Source organism: Rhynchophorus ferrugineus, unplaced genomic scaffold, assembly GCF_030347505.1.
Source record: "Rhynchophorus ferrugineus isolate W39M unplaced genomic scaffold, kcgeb_rfMv2 rfM9, whole genome shotgun sequence".
Lineage (NCBI taxonomy): Eukaryota > Metazoa > Arthropoda > Insecta > Coleoptera > Curculionidae > Rhynchophorus > Rhynchophorus ferrugineus.
This window is the reverse complement of record NW_027472588.1, coordinates 7,977,232-7,994,194: the sequence shown is the minus strand read 5'-3', so window position 1 is coordinate 7,994,194 and position 16,963 is coordinate 7,977,232. Positions and strand designations below refer to the sequence as shown.

The 16,963-nt window shown below is 32.5% G+C and overlaps 2 protein-coding genes across 5 annotated transcripts in view; one reads left to right on the top strand and one right to left on the bottom strand.

Moving 5' to 3' along the window:
* Positions 1 to 16,963, top strand: part of LOC143202192 (adhesion G protein-coupled receptor E2) — a 325,024-nt gene that overhangs the window by 231,674 nt on the left and 76,387 nt on the right. The gene's annotated exons all lie outside the window — the stretch shown is intronic.
* Positions 1,517 to 10,441, bottom strand: LOC143202189 (putative peptidoglycan muropeptide transporter SLC46). Of its 2 annotated transcripts, none has more exons than XM_076413489.1 (9): positions 10,304 to 10,441; positions 8,897 to 8,978; positions 6,714 to 6,971; positions 6,480 to 6,654; positions 4,443 to 4,623; positions 2,325 to 2,562; positions 2,122 to 2,259; positions 1,825 to 2,065; positions 1,517 to 1,770 (listed from the first exon to the last, which is right to left on the bottom strand). In XM_076413489.1, exons 2-9 carry the CDS (start codon positions 8,958 to 8,960, stop codon positions 1,632 to 1,634), a joined length of 1,434 nt encoding a protein of 477 aa, XP_076269604.1. In that variant the 5' UTR covers positions 8,961 to 8,978; positions 10,304 to 10,441; the 3' UTR covers positions 1,517 to 1,631. The 2 variants fall into 2 exon arrangements, with proteins under 2 accessions (XP_076269604.1, XP_076269605.1); XM_076413490.1 differs by lacking the exon at positions 10,304 to 10,441 and adding an exon at positions 10,076 to 10,207.

Below are 16,963 nucleotides of genomic sequence, written 5' to 3'. Positions count from 1 at the left end.
ACAATTATAATGAACTGAAACGATATTCAGTTTTGGATGCAATATTTTATTGTACCCGGTTGGTTGGTGCAGTGATAAAGGCGACAGGACGGTCCTCCTCCTGTTACGATAGTCGCGGGTTCGAATCCTGCTGGGACATGGTCGTAAATTTATGTTTGTGATTGTCCTTAGGCAAGAGTGGAATATCCGACAAGGAAAATGATCCCAGTCACGCCAGTAGCCATCGGATGTCTTCTGGGATGATCTCTAAGTTGGTCCGTCGCCAGTCGGTAGGCTTAATGCCGAGGAACGTGGTTCGGAGTCCACGTTAAACTGTAGGTCCAGTTCAGATAAACCCTCGTGGATAAAAAGGAGACTTTAAAATATATGTAAAAAAAATTATTTATTGTAACATAGATTTGTTTGATTCTTTGAACTAAATTAATGATTTTGCGTTCACCATTTTATGAATAAAACAATAGTCACAATTCATAGTAAAATAATTGAGTAACTTATGTTATAAGACACCAGACGCTTACTATATTTGTCGACTTTTGGGTTTCAACTATTTAAGAATGGAGCTTTTGGAGTCAATGACAATTAGTAGAGAAGCGGTAACTTCGAATACAAGGAATTGCAAGATTTATTGCCCAAATCTCTACCTCAAACTCTGAAAGAGCTCTCAGATGGTTTAGTGCGTTAGTGAATTACAAAACGACTTCCAGACAATCTACCATAGGCTATAAATAACTGAAAATACCATTTCGAACAGTTTTAACATTACGGTTTCATAGATGGTCAGGGAAAAAGTTTTCTGTGGTGGATCGTGACTGATGATAGAAAGTGGATTAACCACGACAATCAACTCACATGTTAGTTCAGGAAATCCATCTACATTTAAATCTCGAAGGGATATATACATTCATAGAAAGTTATGGCGAATTATGACCTGCCAAATTTAAATTGAACTGTTCCAGCAAATATCTACACACGCGTAAAAATTTAGAGGAATACACTGATGTAACGCAAATGTGAAGTCCACACCCACCATAGTCACCAGACATAGCACCTTCTGATTATCACTTATCAGGATCGATGCAGCATGACTTGGCTTGAAAGGCTGGGAAGTGCGAAAATGAATCACAGGCTAGCCAACATCGCCATGTCTCCAGAAATATAGGGAACAGTTTATAGAACATAATTTCCAACTAATTTTTATCAATATCATTTAAAATCATCCCACATATTTTTTTAAAGTAAATAATAACCAGAATAATTGCAAGTACTTTACAATTAAAAGAAATGTGATGTTGAAAATCACTAAATATTTCTAGGAAATCCATATAGATGATGAGGATTTCAAAGTTAAACTAGATTAAAATGATAATGATATAGGAATTACTTTATATTCACATTATCCTACTTACTTATCATATTCATCAAATATTGAATTTTCGGATTACCACTTGTTCTTAGCAAAGCCGCAAACTTCTGATGTAATGACAGAAAAGAGTTTTTTTCGGTAATAAAAGCCTGCTTTTCTCTAAATATATTTTATTATTTGATATAAAAATAATCTGTTTCTTTTCATTATATATAAAAATATATAGATATATATTGCATTATTACTATATAAATACGGCGGGTTTTTTTTATTCCGAGTCGGATTCCTCCTGATCCACAACATCAGCAGTATTTTCTTCCGTCGTTGGAACATCTTCATTCTCGGTCTCGTTTTCTAATACCACAAAACCAGGCTCAGATGATCTTTTCTCTATTATTATAATTGCTCTAAAAACCAAATTACAACAGTAACAAAGTAGCATGGGATTCCTTATTTCTTACATATAAACGAGAATTCCTATTGCACTAATAACTGCCGATACCAAGTTGTATAAACCCGGATTCGTATCGATAGTTCTATTGTATAAAGCGCTATATGCAGCTGAGCTGACTGGACCCAATATATTCGATCCTAAACTAAGAACAGCAAATATCTTGGCGATTTCATCTTCCTGGACAACCTTGGATAGTAATGATTTGGTCAACGCGTATTGTCCCGAAGTTGGCAAGTCCAGAACAGCAGCTAAAATAAAGCGTATTTTCATTTAACGATACTTTAAATAAAACTCTCCTACTTACCGAAATAAATTTGCCAACTCTCATTGGCTAGTGCCATTAAAACAAATGATATGACGTAAAATATAAACCCAACAAATATTATTAGTGATTCCCTGACTTTCAGCACTGTATGTACAAGATAAACCACCAAAAACGTGCCTGAAACAGACATTTTATTCAAACTAATATAGTTCATGGGTTCTCTTCTGGATAACGACGTTTACCAGTCATTCCTAAAAGTTTCTTAGCACTAGAGAACCAATTGTAATGCTTCAGAGTCCAGTGGAATTTCCGTCTTAGGAAAAAAAACATCAGTCTTTCTTCTCCGATAGCAAAATCTCCAACCAGGATGCAAAACATCGCCAATAAAAGAATTTCCCTGTAAGAGACTTGGCGTCGTTTAAATGGAGTTTTCATCATTTCAGAAATGTTGGACCAACTCAACAAACCGCGGACTTTATTCTGAAAATATCACATACATAGGAGATGAAATATAATTAATTATTTATGTGAATAATAATATAGAAGGAAAATAGATATCAATATCCATCAATTTTTATCAAAAATACTGAAATGATATTAGGCCTGCAAATTAATTTTAAAAGATTTTTTTAATTTGAATATTTGTGTGAAAAATAGGTAAAATGTATTTTATTCAAAAAATTGTCACCGATAGCCGTTGTTTTTTCCATTTTTCAGACAATGTAAGTATTCTATCTCAAGAGGCGATATATCTTTTGAAGCATTTTCCACGAATTGATTCATTTTTGGTATTTTTATAAAAGGTAGTAAAATAAGTAGCAATTTAAAGAGGCAAGGTCTGGAGAATATGTATTTCGCGTAGCACTACTCATTTTAATATTTCGAAGTATGTTTTCACCGATTTTGCAACATGTAGTCGAACGTTACCATGCTGATTAATAGCATTGTTGTGTCTTTCCTCGTATTACAGCCATTTTTCGTGCAGTACTCGGCTTAAGGGCACAAATTGGAGTATACGGCGGACCCTATTGATGGCTTCATTAGGATTTAACAGCTCATATTATATTACACCAGTCTGATTTCAGCAAACAGGTCCCTATGATTTTTTTATGAAAGCTGAAACCTTTCTAATTTTGCCGCTGAAGCAGAATTTCGCACATGGCCAATTAACTTTTAATGCTTCTTGGCTTCAGTTCATATGACATAAAATATTCTAGCTTTTGCATCATTCCCGTGTCCTTCAAGCGATTGTAAATAGTTTCTGGTACTACTGCCAACCATCTATCATATTCTTCTTCTGTTTTATACCGACCATCATCTGGTAACGCCTCCAAATCCTCCTTTGTTTTCAGTGTCAAAATCACCACTTTTAAAACGTCGAAATCAGTATTCACATGTTGAAATCAATGGAGCATAGTTGTTATAAGCTTCACACAATATTTAATTAAAAAAAATTCAGATATTTTCAACGCACTGAAAGAAAATGTATTATACACATGAACATTACAAGAAATTACAAGATTTTAAATCTATAGACCATACGATTTGTTTGATGAAAAATACAAATTAAAGAAAACAAAGACCTTCAGAAAAACGGCACTATCAATCAAATTTCTAGACTAGAACATCTCTCTAAATATTTTCGAATATGAGGATTTACAGCCAATTTACATAAAAAGTTAGGTTAGAGTACTTTTCTATCATCCTTATTTGCCATACTTAGGAATTACTACTTGTATATGTAAAAATAACGACAAAACTTTGACAGAAATGAGAATAGCGGTACCTTGGGATCTTTCGAAAAAGTCATACATAAATATTGCAGAAGAACTGGATGATTTACCACCATCATTACAATTGTTAATATAATAAATTATCTTATCAATTATCCTATCATTATTAATATTTTAAATATTATGTTTATAACATTAATGAATTAAATAAATATCGAAATGTGTGTAGGAGCTTTTGAATATGATGTAATAATAACAGCTGATAGAACAGAATACCTACAACGAATGGAACTTGACACTAAGGTCGTACGGAATGATAAGAAATATATGAGTATAGAAATCGAAAATAATGGAAGCCAGATGATTGAAATGAATGGCAGAAGTGGAAAAACCATGAATTTGTACTTCAAGCAATGCCAAAATGGAAGTGGATTATCAAAGAGAGATCAAAATAAAACACAAACGTAACAGAGATAAGCAAGAAGATTAAGCACAAACAGAAAAAAATTTAAGGTATTTATATAGACAAAAGTTACAAAAGGTGTCGTTTATATTTGTCGAAAAATTTACTTTTGATTTGTTACACTGTAAATACTTTAAAATAGAATATGATTTAGTTTTACTCACCACATGTTGTCTTTCACGTAACGATTCTGGAACAAAGAATATGAGAAGTGCCAAGGCCATAACGTGTAGTACTATGGATATACAATAAACCATTATATAGCTAGTCGCAACAAGTAGGTAAGAACTAGCCGCGTTACCCATTACGGCAGCAATAGTCATGAATATGTCAAATACGCCCATTCTGCAAACAATCATCTAATAAATAATAATACTAAAGACTGAGAACTAATCTCAGGAGATTGGCTGCAAATTAAAGGCTTTGTCGTAAAAAAACGAAGTACACTATATTTATAAACAAAAAAGTACAAATATGTTTCCTAAGTTTACTCAAAAATCGGGTATTTTTTGTTACCTTTACTAAAATAATAGAGACTGGATACAAAGCTTTAATGCGCATAGATTATAAAAATCCCTTAAAATTAATTCACAATACTATTAACAATACTGAATTATTTAATAAATTAACGAAGCTGAAATTAAGATTTCAGAAAACAGAAACGAATATACTTATTTAAAGCTGTAAAAGCCGTTTAAAGGCTGAGTCATTGGGTGCTTGATTACGGAAATGAACCTTATATTGAAACAATTTATATTTTTATTGAATCAACCAGCTATGTGACTAGGTGCTTGATTTCGATAAAAAAAATTGGTTTTACTCTTCCGTAGTTCGGATCATTTTAACAAATTTTTAAAGGACATAAAGTCGTAAAATTACATTTACAATTACAAAATTACATTATATCTTAATTTTACGTTGCGGTCGGAATATATCTGGATGGTAGGTTAAACTGGAAACATCATGTTAAACAAAAAGCAGCGCAGACTAGCTACAGACTCAAAATCAAGCAACTGTACTGAGTGGTTGGAAAATACTCTCAACTTGACCTAAAATCAAAGAGATTGGCTTATCAGTCAATCACAAAGCCGATTTGGACCTATGGGGTGCAAATATGGGGTTGCAGTGACACATCAATGTAACTAGTAATCAAAAACAATATTCTACGATTAATTACCAGTGCTTATCGCTTCGTAACTAACGAAGAGCTGCTCGATGACCTCGAAATTAAATGGATATCCGAAATGATCCAATATTTAAGGCGAAATCTTCAAATACATGAAATAAGTTTGCTGAATCACAGCAATGTGGAAGCAATGCAGCTACTGGACAACACGCAGGAAATCAGAAAACTGAAGCGAGCCAAACCACACGAACTTGTTTAGTGTATAAGTGTATTCTTAACTTTAGCTTAAGCAGATTAGTTTTAGTTTAATTTTTGAAAAATACATCCTGATGTATTAATCCCGTACACGCCTTGCGTGTATATTAATATAAGTATAATAGAACAGTAGTAATAAATTAATTTGTAAATTAAGATTGTACTAAGAATATCTAATGTAAGATGTAATTAATAAAAAAAATAGTATAAAAGGACATAATAATAAAATTAGTTTATTTCTAGTGTGGAGATAACCCTAAAACTCAACATTGACGTTTGCTTATCCGATCTCTAATCAAGAAATCAACTGTTTTGATTCAATATCATTGTTGTAGACCCATGTCTCGACCAATATACTCCCTTTTGAGCAAAAACCTGGCCTATTGTGAACGCATATATCATATATAGGCCGAGCAATATCAGGAAGATTAAAAACACATATCATTCCACTAAACCATACAACAACCAGTCATTTGAGAAAAATATCAATAGAAGGTTGAGCTATTGGCAGAATATTTTCAATTCCAACTGTCCAACCATGTTGATTAAAATTCCGACACCAATGAAAACCAAGATGTCACCGTTTTACCATAATAATTTCTCAGAGGGCATCTTGCCAGTTCAAAAATGATGCTCAGAAATAGCTTAGTGAGCTAATAAACATCACAAAAATAATCCATGTGAAAACATACGTATATTCCTTTTTTTCCGAAAAAATCAATTTTTGTCCAATCAATTTTCTAGACTCATTATAAAAAAAATTTTAAAAAGTTGAAATGGTGCTCTACCTACTTATCCAACAACCTAGTGGATTCCTTACCTGAAGCCCCTCTCCGTTTTTGAGGTAGAATCAACCAAGTATGCTGAAACAGTTGCTAAAAATGTTGCTCTTCCACCGGTTATAAATACCGGTAAGGACAAGGTCAAAACAAACCATGGTGTCAAATTATCTATTGCTGCAAACACGAGATGCAGACCTAACGATATCAATCCGCCTAGAAAAAATGTAAAAAAAACGTAAAAACTACCATATAAGTAATATAATACATCATACCAAGCAAACCAGCGATCAGTATAGGTTTTCTGCCAAATTTATCAGTCCAAGGCGCTAGAAAAAGCCCTATCAATGAACTCAACACTGAATGTATAATATGTTCATCTAAACTTATATTATTGGCATATGGTTGAACGTGTTTCTCCAGTTCGCGAGTCATATTATTGTTTACGATACCCAGCAAAGCACAATCTGATTGGTTATAATGCAAAAGAGCGTAACAGGTCCGGTATACTAATATGTTCTTATTGACATTCACTGTAAGAAATAAACAAAGAAAATCATAAAATTTATCAAACTAAATATAACCCGACCAACGATTCTTCTAACGCAAAATTTGTTAATAATTTTTTAGAAAATTGATTTACTTTATTAAAAAAACAATTAAATCAGCAAACTACGAAATGAAAATCAATAAACAAAAATATACATTTTTATAAACTCATTTATACGAGCAAATTACATAAGTTCGTCTAAAAGCAGTAGCAGACATGACCAGAAAAAGAAGAAGTGTACAAAACCAGATATTTAGTAAAAGACAATTAGTAGAAAGCATAAAATAAAAAAACAGATATACCTAGCATTTGTTGATTTGGAAAAGGCATTTGACAGAGTAAGAAAAGGTTTCGAGTTATATTAGAACAGAGAGATATAAGTAATAACATTATAAGAAAAATGCTGTCACTGTACACAACATGAAATCAAAAACATTTTAGCCGGCTTGGTTGGCGCAGTGGTAAAGGCGACGGGACGGTCCTCCTACTGTTGCGATAGTCGCGGGTTCGAATCCTGCTGGGGCATGGTCATAAATCTATATTTGTGATTGTTAAACATTTGTGATTGTCCTTAGGCAAGAGTACAAAATCCGACAAGGAAAATGATACTAGTCACGCCAGTAACCAGGCTGGGTAAGACCGGATGTTTTCAGTGCTTAATGCCGAGGACCGTGTTTCGCAGGCCACGTTAAACTATAGGTCCATTTCAGATAAACCCTCATTGGTTACCTCAGAGGCCACTTTAAAATATATAAAAAAAAAACATTTTAAAAAGACAACCCTGAAAAACAACCGGGCAAACCGAAAGTCATGGTGATGGGAACTAGAAAATGTCCAAATTGAGGATGTTACAATAGAACAAGTAAGGTATTAAGTATCTGAATAGAAATCGAAAACAGTGAATGCCAGATGGTATTCCAGGGAGTAAAAAAAGACCTCAGTATTGAATCAGCAAGCTGGTGTGGACACTTACAGCTCATGGAGGTCACACCACAGGCAAGGACAGAGGGGAAAAAAATCAGAGGGCGACCTAAGCGAATCTAGAATGAGTTTGTGAGAGAAATACTTCAAAAAAGATGAAAAATCCTGGCCAAAGCTAGAGTACTGATCAGAGATAGAAAAAATGGAAAAAATTTAAATATGGAGCAACAAAGAACAGGCACTAAACTTATTTTACCCATAAAAATTTAAATTCTGTCGACAAATACGACAATGCCACTATAATATTAGATAATTCTCAATAATCTTTTTTTTTAATCTCTTCAGATAACGAAACAAGAACTCTTTCAAAATATCAATATAGAATTTTTTTTTACAGTAACAGTATCTTGAATTCAAATCAAAACGCATATAAAAAGATATTAATAACGCAAATATTTCTTTTGATATAAAAAATGTAATAATTTGAAAAAAAATATGATGGGCACAACTACTTCTGAAGAATATTTTTGTAAAAAAGTGTAATTTGCAAAAATGCAGCCTTCAAACGTTTAAAAAATAAATATCCTTGAAGTTGATTTCTATTTCCATTTATGTTTTTATACTTTCTTGATTCGGACGACTAAAAAGATTGTCAATAATTATATCAACTAGTATATCAATATTATATAAAGAAATATCTGTCGAAAATATGGATCCCAAAAATATTGTTTTTTTATTGTATTCTCAAACACAAAAACACCTAAAATAACTACCACAAAGGGCCTTCACAAAAATAAGAACTGACTTATGTCTCCATAAATACATTTCTAAGAATCGAAAAGTGTCTGGTGAACTTCTACAGAATTGGTATTATGGTATATTGGTATATGAGAATTAACTCTATTAAAAATTATTTGGTCCAAAACAATTTAATAATGTTATCACGTATCAATTTTAAGCCTAATTAATAGTGTTTTCTTGACTTACATGTTAGCCAATATCCCAGGGTTGCCAGAAACAACGGAATTTCTATTGTCGGTGTAAACCCCATTCTTTGGTTTTTACGTTTCTGGAAAAATGAGTAGATTTTTGTTAATACTGTTAATACGTTAACATTTTTTACTAAGCTTTCAGGTATATTTTAACCAAAAAAAACAGGAGCAAGCAGAAATATTTAAGAATGATTTGGAGAAAAAGTAATTTCTTTATATATATATATATATATATATATATATATATATATATATATATATATATATATATATATATATATATATATATATATATATGTCTAATAGAATTGCCGTGATAGAAAACAACGCCTTTTCTATTGATCAGTGCCGACAGATTTTTGTAACCAAAAGGTCAGATTCGAATTTCTAGTCTCACCAACACTTTTAGGAATAAGAGACATCGAACTTAACTCAGTAAACAGAAACTAGCAGAGCAATTCTGATAGTGATGCTCATTCACTTAAGCATATCCATAAATACCCAATGAAGTTTAATTTACGCAAGTAAAAGAAAGCATCATTATAAAAATCTGGATTATAATGTATTTGTTTATAAAATGCTCAATTAAAATTATGAAGTTTCAAGCGAAGAAATTGGAACACCAAAATACAATAGTAATAACATATAGTCATCCAGTATATTAACAATATAGTAATACGACCCTGTAGTCGGCCGTGAAGAAAAATATCGATATATAAATACTTCTGTTTAAAGATCTCGATATGTTTTAACACTAACCTAATTTAGGGGAGAGATAATTCTCAAAAAAAAACTGTGTATTGTACTTCAAACACCCTAGGTTTTTAATATTGATATCTTAATTGCACCAGTACTAGAGAATATGTCCAGAACAATCCATCTTAATCCTTCGTTCAGAACACATATCCTGTCCTAGCCGTCGTACCATTTAGCTAGGATTTGTATCAAATAAACACATTATATTCGAACAATTAAGACCTTTTTATTTTAATTGTTAAGTAAATATAAAATATTGTTACTTTGAGACTGAATAATTAACCAATTTTTCATTAATCTATCTCAGTTCAAACAAAAACATTATTTGTTGGAATAGTCAAATTGAAAACAAAGGCTCTTAAGTTTCCAAAACTTTATTCATTAAATATAATAACATTTAAAGTGTATTTCCAATTACCTCTAGGAACTTTTTTAAAAAATAATTATTTATATACTTTAACACAATCAAACTGTCTTAAATACATATTAAATAGCATTATTAAACACATCTCACTTGATATATTGTAGGTTATGTTTACTTCTGTCCGTGACAGACGCGCAAGCTCGGATGTCTTACTCGGTCGATGAAACCATTGAAAACAAAATCAGATGTTCACGTGATGTAAACAAAGAAAATAATACTTACGGCTGTTTAAAACTCGCGCCCAATGTTGCTGGATATATTAATAACTAACATATTAATCTTAATAGGTTTAGGTAAGAGTTTCCTTGCCTTATGCACAAGTAAGAGATTATATTTCCACTAAATCTGTGAAAATGTACGGCGTTTGTGTGTTAATATTCTAGTGTAATATTTGTTTGGATAACTGATAGTTGTTTGATGTTTAAGAGCCGAAGGTCAATAATATAATGAGTTTGCAGTAATTCGGTAGCTTTGTTCAGACTATTGCATCAGTCTTTACAAGAAGTATTGAAGGCATTCACCACTTTGTCAACATATTAAATTTAGAGTTAGAATAATAATACTAAACTAAGGATGCCTATACATCGATATTTTTGAAAGAATATCGATACTTTTGTAAACCGATATTTTACAATTAATTAACTAATTGAGTTAATTAGGTTTCTTAAACATTATCAAAAACCATTTAATATTTTTTTCTATAAACTCTTCGATATATCGATAATTTTTTGAAATATCGAAAACAATATAACGATATGTGACTATCGATGTATATTTGTGACGTCAAAACGTCGCAATGTTGCCGCATCAACTCTCGCATTTTTGTTCAGTTTGGCTTTGACATGCAACAAAATTCTAATTTAAATTAAATGAGCGATCAAATATGTTATCAAATATATTTTATTTTAACATTATAGTACATTTAAAAACTACAGACAATTATGCAGCCACAATAGTTTATAATTTAGAATTATAACCTCTTATGTGTATTGGTTTCAAGAATTTTGCATACATCTGACAACCGGACGAACCTGAAAGACTCATTCGTTTACGTGTTCGAACTAACTAGACAACATTGTGTCTCTTTTTAACTAGAATAAAATGAGAAGGAAAATATTGTCTGATTCTAAAAAGAATTTACAAATTGCAGCAGGTAACATTAAACATCTTGATGACGTATGTACAAAAAAACTTTGAATATATATATATATATATATATATATATATTTATATATATATATATATATATATACATATATGTATGTATTAGTGTTGGGAACGAAACTATCGACTGTTTAGTAATTGACTACTTTTTACTATCGAGTATTTCAGTCGATATTTTTGGTTCGACTGATTTTACTACTCTTTACCAGTGACTGTTCCAGTCGACTATTTCGGTCGTACTCTATATACGTTTATAGATACATAAAATAAATTTAAAATGTCAAACATCTACCATACACAAACAGAAGCAATGCTAACAACGCAGGGTGGATAATAAATGTTGTCGAAACACTCCCTACATATCGAGATGAAATAAAATTCGTTCGTCAGAATGATTGCATTTATGAGTTTGTATTTAACGGGGCACTATTCCAATATTGATTCTCGCCAAATGGATTCCAGTTTTCGTCCAATTTAATGACCTTTATTATATTGCAGTGCGTGCTGAAACTGGCCCGAGACAGATTAAAATTTGTTTTGTTGCCAACAAAAAGATGAATTCGCGTTATTTAAAAACAATTTTATATTATGTTTGTAAAAGCTTTTTACATAGATAGAAGGTCTGCTTTTATAAAACAATTATCTATCTGAATATTGATGTACTAACTGTATTTTATCACATGAAAATTAGGAAAAAGGGAAACAGTTTGTAGAATCTTAAATTTTCTTTGCTAGAGGATAGATTTTCACATTCTCATTGTTTCAGCTCAAACCTAATGAATGACAATCAAGCGATCAAGACTATATAACAGGTGGTGGCATAAAACCATTTTGATTGCGCGCCATCTTGATTATGTGACGTTTAGCTCAGTTTCGCTTCAACCATTGTGTTGTGTAGACGTCCAAATTTTATTATAGATAAATATACGCCACAAGAACGAGCAGAAATAGTGACAATAATTATTGAAAATAATCTTTCTATTATTGAGACTCAGTCGAAATGGCGTCAAGAATATCCCAATAATACAGTACCTCACAAAACCACAATCTATCGTTTACATGCGAATTTTCGACAGTACGGTACCACAGCAGGCAGGCATCGTTCTGGAAGAAAATGGACGTCTCGTGACACTGAAAATGTGGTTCTGGTACGCGATATTGTTGCAGAGTCTCCAGAAACATCAATTCCGAGACGTGGTTCCCAGTTACACATGTCTGCACGCAATTTAAGGCGAATTTCGAAAACTGATTTGAAAATGTTCCCGTACAAAATTCAGTTAGTCCAAAAATTGCTACCGAGAGATTCTGATCAACAAGCTGAGTACAGTAATACAATCCTAAGGCTGTCTGATGAAACTGAAGATTTTTCATCTAAATTGATAATGAGCAAAGACGCCCATTTTTTTCTTAGTGGCCACGTCAGTAAACAGAACAGTTTCAATTAATTCACAAAACATCATTGCATCTACTAAAAGCAACTGTATGGTGTGGTATTCATGCTGGAAACATCATTGGTCCCTATTTTTTGACTGAAATGACCAGGATGTTGCAGTTACTGCTGAATGGTACCAAGACATGATTATAAATTTTCTTGTACCTGAAATGGAACAGCAAGGATTAGAACACATGGTTTCAGTAAGATGGGGTCACAGCACACATAGCTCGTTCATCAATTCAATTATTGAATGTATGTGGAATTGAAATTTTCCCACGAAGACTAATGTCGCGAAGTGGCGATTTAACATGGCCAACCAGATATCCGGATTTGATGAGTGAAAATCAAAAGTTCATATGAATAAGCCCCAAACAACCCAACATTTTGAAGACAATATTCGTCATGAAATTGAAAAAATTCAGCCTCAGATGTTATAGGATGTCGTTGCATAGCGAATCGCGGTCATAATTTAGCCGATATAATGTTCAAATCATAAGTGAAAAAAAAGTGAAGACCATACAAACTTTTTATGAAAACCAAACTTACTTATCTTTTCTTTGAGCAAAGTTATAGGCAATCAAAATGGTAGCCCGACTTTTACCCCACGTTGCACTTTAACCAGCTAGTTGGTCCTCCGGATTTCAAATATACACCATAAACTCATAAGGCTTAATAGGCTTAACATTCATATAATGATCAACATAAAAGAGAAAACAGATATCAAAACGATAGAACCCTTCTAAACTTACCATATATATATGTCTACACAAATAATTCTCAATCAATTCATGATTGGTTATTGTCTCTTTGTACATCCATATCTATTGTCAACAGAAAATTCACTGTTTTACAACCACCGTGGGGCATATTTTAGACCACTAACAGTCAACTATAATATATCATTATTATCAAGTTAATTAATATGAATGTGTAGATCGAAATATGAAATAAGAAATATTTTTGAAATCATTGAGAGCTAACACATCATCGGCTGGTTTAGTTGCAGCAATAGTTGTGAAGTAATTTTAAATTTAAATTAAACAACTTACAAAAATATTAGATTTCCAGTTTGAATTTCGAAATCACCACTCGACAATCGACCAAGCGCACAGAGTAACAGCGGTTATTTAAAAGGTATTTGGAGAAAAGAAATATTGTCCTTTAATATTCCCGGATATTTCACAAGCTCTTGCCCGGAAAATGTATTTGGGACTAATCTACAAGATGAGCAAATAGCTGTCACGAAACTTTTGTCAACTGCTGGAGTCATATATTTTCCAAAGAAAATTTAGAGTCACATGAAAGGACATTTTCAACTCTTAAACCTATTTCGACTTGAGTTCCCTAGGGTAGCGTCTTGGAACTACTTCTGTATCTGCTCTACACTGCTGATAACCCATGAACAAAAAAAGCAACACTTGGAACATTTGCTGACGACACAGTTATCATAGCTAATTAAAAATCATCATATAAAATCAAAGAGGTTGGTTTATCAGACAATCATAAAGCCAATTTGGATCTATGGGATGCACATAAGGGATATTAAATCACCAAACCTACTAGTAACACAAAAGTGCCAAGATAAAGTTCTACAATTAATTACGAATGTTTATACCAACTAAGAGCTGCACGATGACCTCGAGACCAAATGGATTTATAAAGTTATTTAAGATTTTATCTTAAAAAATGAAATAAGGTTGCTAAATCACAGTGCCGTCGAAGCGATACTGCTGCTGCACGACACGCAACAGAGCAGAATTTGGAAGCGAACCGAACTATTCGAACTTGTATAGTGTACAAGCGTTATCCTTAACTTTGTGACTAAGTGGTATAGTTTTATTTTAATTTGGGAAAATCATAGAGCTGTATTAATCCCCTATTCACCTTGCTTGTGTATTAATGCAACTATGACAGAATAGTAGTAAAAAATTAATTTTTAAATTAGGATTATACTTAAGTGTGTTGGCTGCCAAAGTATTACTATGACTGCGATACAATTTAGGATGTTAGAGATAAAATTGCAGCCCTCAAACATCAAGATCACGCATCATATTAGACAACTAATCTATAAATTTTCGTAATTATATTAAATTCTAGTGATAATAAAACATTTAGTGTCTTGTTTCAGTAGCGTTAAACTAAACAAAGCGCTCCATAAATTATAAATGGGTAGTAAAATAAATTGATGAGGGGCGAAGGGTCCAATTAAGCCCCCGCGTACAACAGAAGACCCAGCTATTACGGAGACACATAATACGATAAGCAGTGTCTTAAAGTTTACGTCCTGCAGGATCAAAACAATATCATTTTTCCCAATGGAACAAACGACCTTTTTTTGCACAATTACTCCAAGTTCCATGACCGTGTAACCTTAATTAAAGGGCATTTTCCTTCGTGTTTTCCTTTTGTTATGTTTAGGATGGTGGATAGGGCACCGATAGGGCCAGAACTTTAAATTAATGCTCCAATATCGGGGTCTTATACGTTCTTATTTTTTATATGGGAAAAAATAACAATATAGTAGGATGAACGTAGAGGAGAAGACCAACTTTCTCCGAATTTATATTAACGACAGTTCTTGTTGAAAAGTTGGAGAAAGGGACATTTTTAAGTTATCATAAGCCGAAGGGAAAATAAGCACGCGCGGAATCAAGTTTCGGAATAGTAAGAGTAATTTTTCCTTGTTATCAGAATAACAGGCTTAAGAAAAGTACTATGCCACTTTCAGGGTCACAGCGTCCTATGGGATTTATATTTAAAGAAAATTAACTGAACCGAGAAATATTTTCGAAAATGTTTTTTCTATCGGGTTTACAAATAAGTTTTCGTCGCTCGGCAAAAGCAACATTTTAATTATTAGGTACTTACTAAATTTCTGGTCATTTTTTCGTTTTATATTTTTAACCTTTTTTTCGAAACAATAGCTCAAAACTAGATACTTATCTAGGAAGACCCATTGGTCCTTACTTAATGTTGCGACGATAAATTTTAGTTATTTATATTTAAGGAAGTCGTTTAAATTTAAGTTTACGAAAATTTTAATATATTTTCTTTATGTATAGTCTAGGGATCTATTTTATTAGATCATTTAACTGTTTTTACAAAATATAATACCGCATGGTATCGAATGTCTGGTGATAACATGCCAAGCAAGAAACTGTTATCCCATCGACTGGCTGTCGAGTGTTTTGGATAATGAGGTTTCAAGTACCGAGGCTGCTAGACGAAGTCTGTTAGACGTTATACCTTATGACGCCTATAATCATAAACATCAAGTAGAACTGAGATCGTGGAATTCTCGAGAATTCTCTTGCCTTTTGCCCGAAATGCACCTGTTATATTGGCGTGAGAAGTTCCTGACTGGAAGACTCTTTCCCATCCCGATATTTTTTTTGGCCATCCCGATATTCTGAGATTCTGAACAATCGGGTGATGGACAGAAAGAGGTTTCTTGTCCATCACCACCAAGAACCCAAGGGAGGAGCTTAAAATTGAACCAGAAGATCAGAAGCAGTGGAATGTCGAAAAACAAAAGAAGTATCGAGAATTAATCAAGAATCAAAAACAATAGAATTCCTAAATGTCAGTATTAGTTTCTAATAAAACAAAATAAAAGTTAGTAGCGTTTTTCAGTGTTTTTACCATTTTTCTCTGCCCGTTTTTTAGTTTTGGTTCTCTTAATTGTGCCTCCTAGTTTAGTGTTGGGGAGTTGAGTCTTTCCTCGTGTCTTAATCTGGAATCTTAAAGAAATAACATTGCATGCAGTAGCTGTCATACGTGTTCCTGTGAGTACATTAGTTCATTTCAAGCTACCAATATATGTAATATTCTAGAATCTCACTATTACAGATAGCTTATCTTTAATTTGTCTTCTATTGCTTTTAGCTTTGCCTTGTATCACACAAAAAAATTAAAAACAAATGAAAACAGCTTCAAACTTAATGCACAAATTAATTTATTTACTACCTGCAATATTTGGTTACGGCTTTGCTACAAAATGTATTTACTAATGAAACCTGAAGTGGATTAGAAGTTGTTAATAAGATCTTAATAAATCTTACAATTACCTCTAATATAATGATATGCTATGTCTCCAGAAACTTTTCAACTACTAGCAGTTCTTAAGCAAGAACAAATTTTCTTAGCAGTTCTGAGTTCACCAGCCATCAAATTAATTGAAATTCTTCAGAGAAATATATATGACTCTGGATGTAAAAAAGCTGCTTACAAAAATCTAAATACCTTGTAAATAGAGCAAAAACAATTTTTGTTATTATGAAATT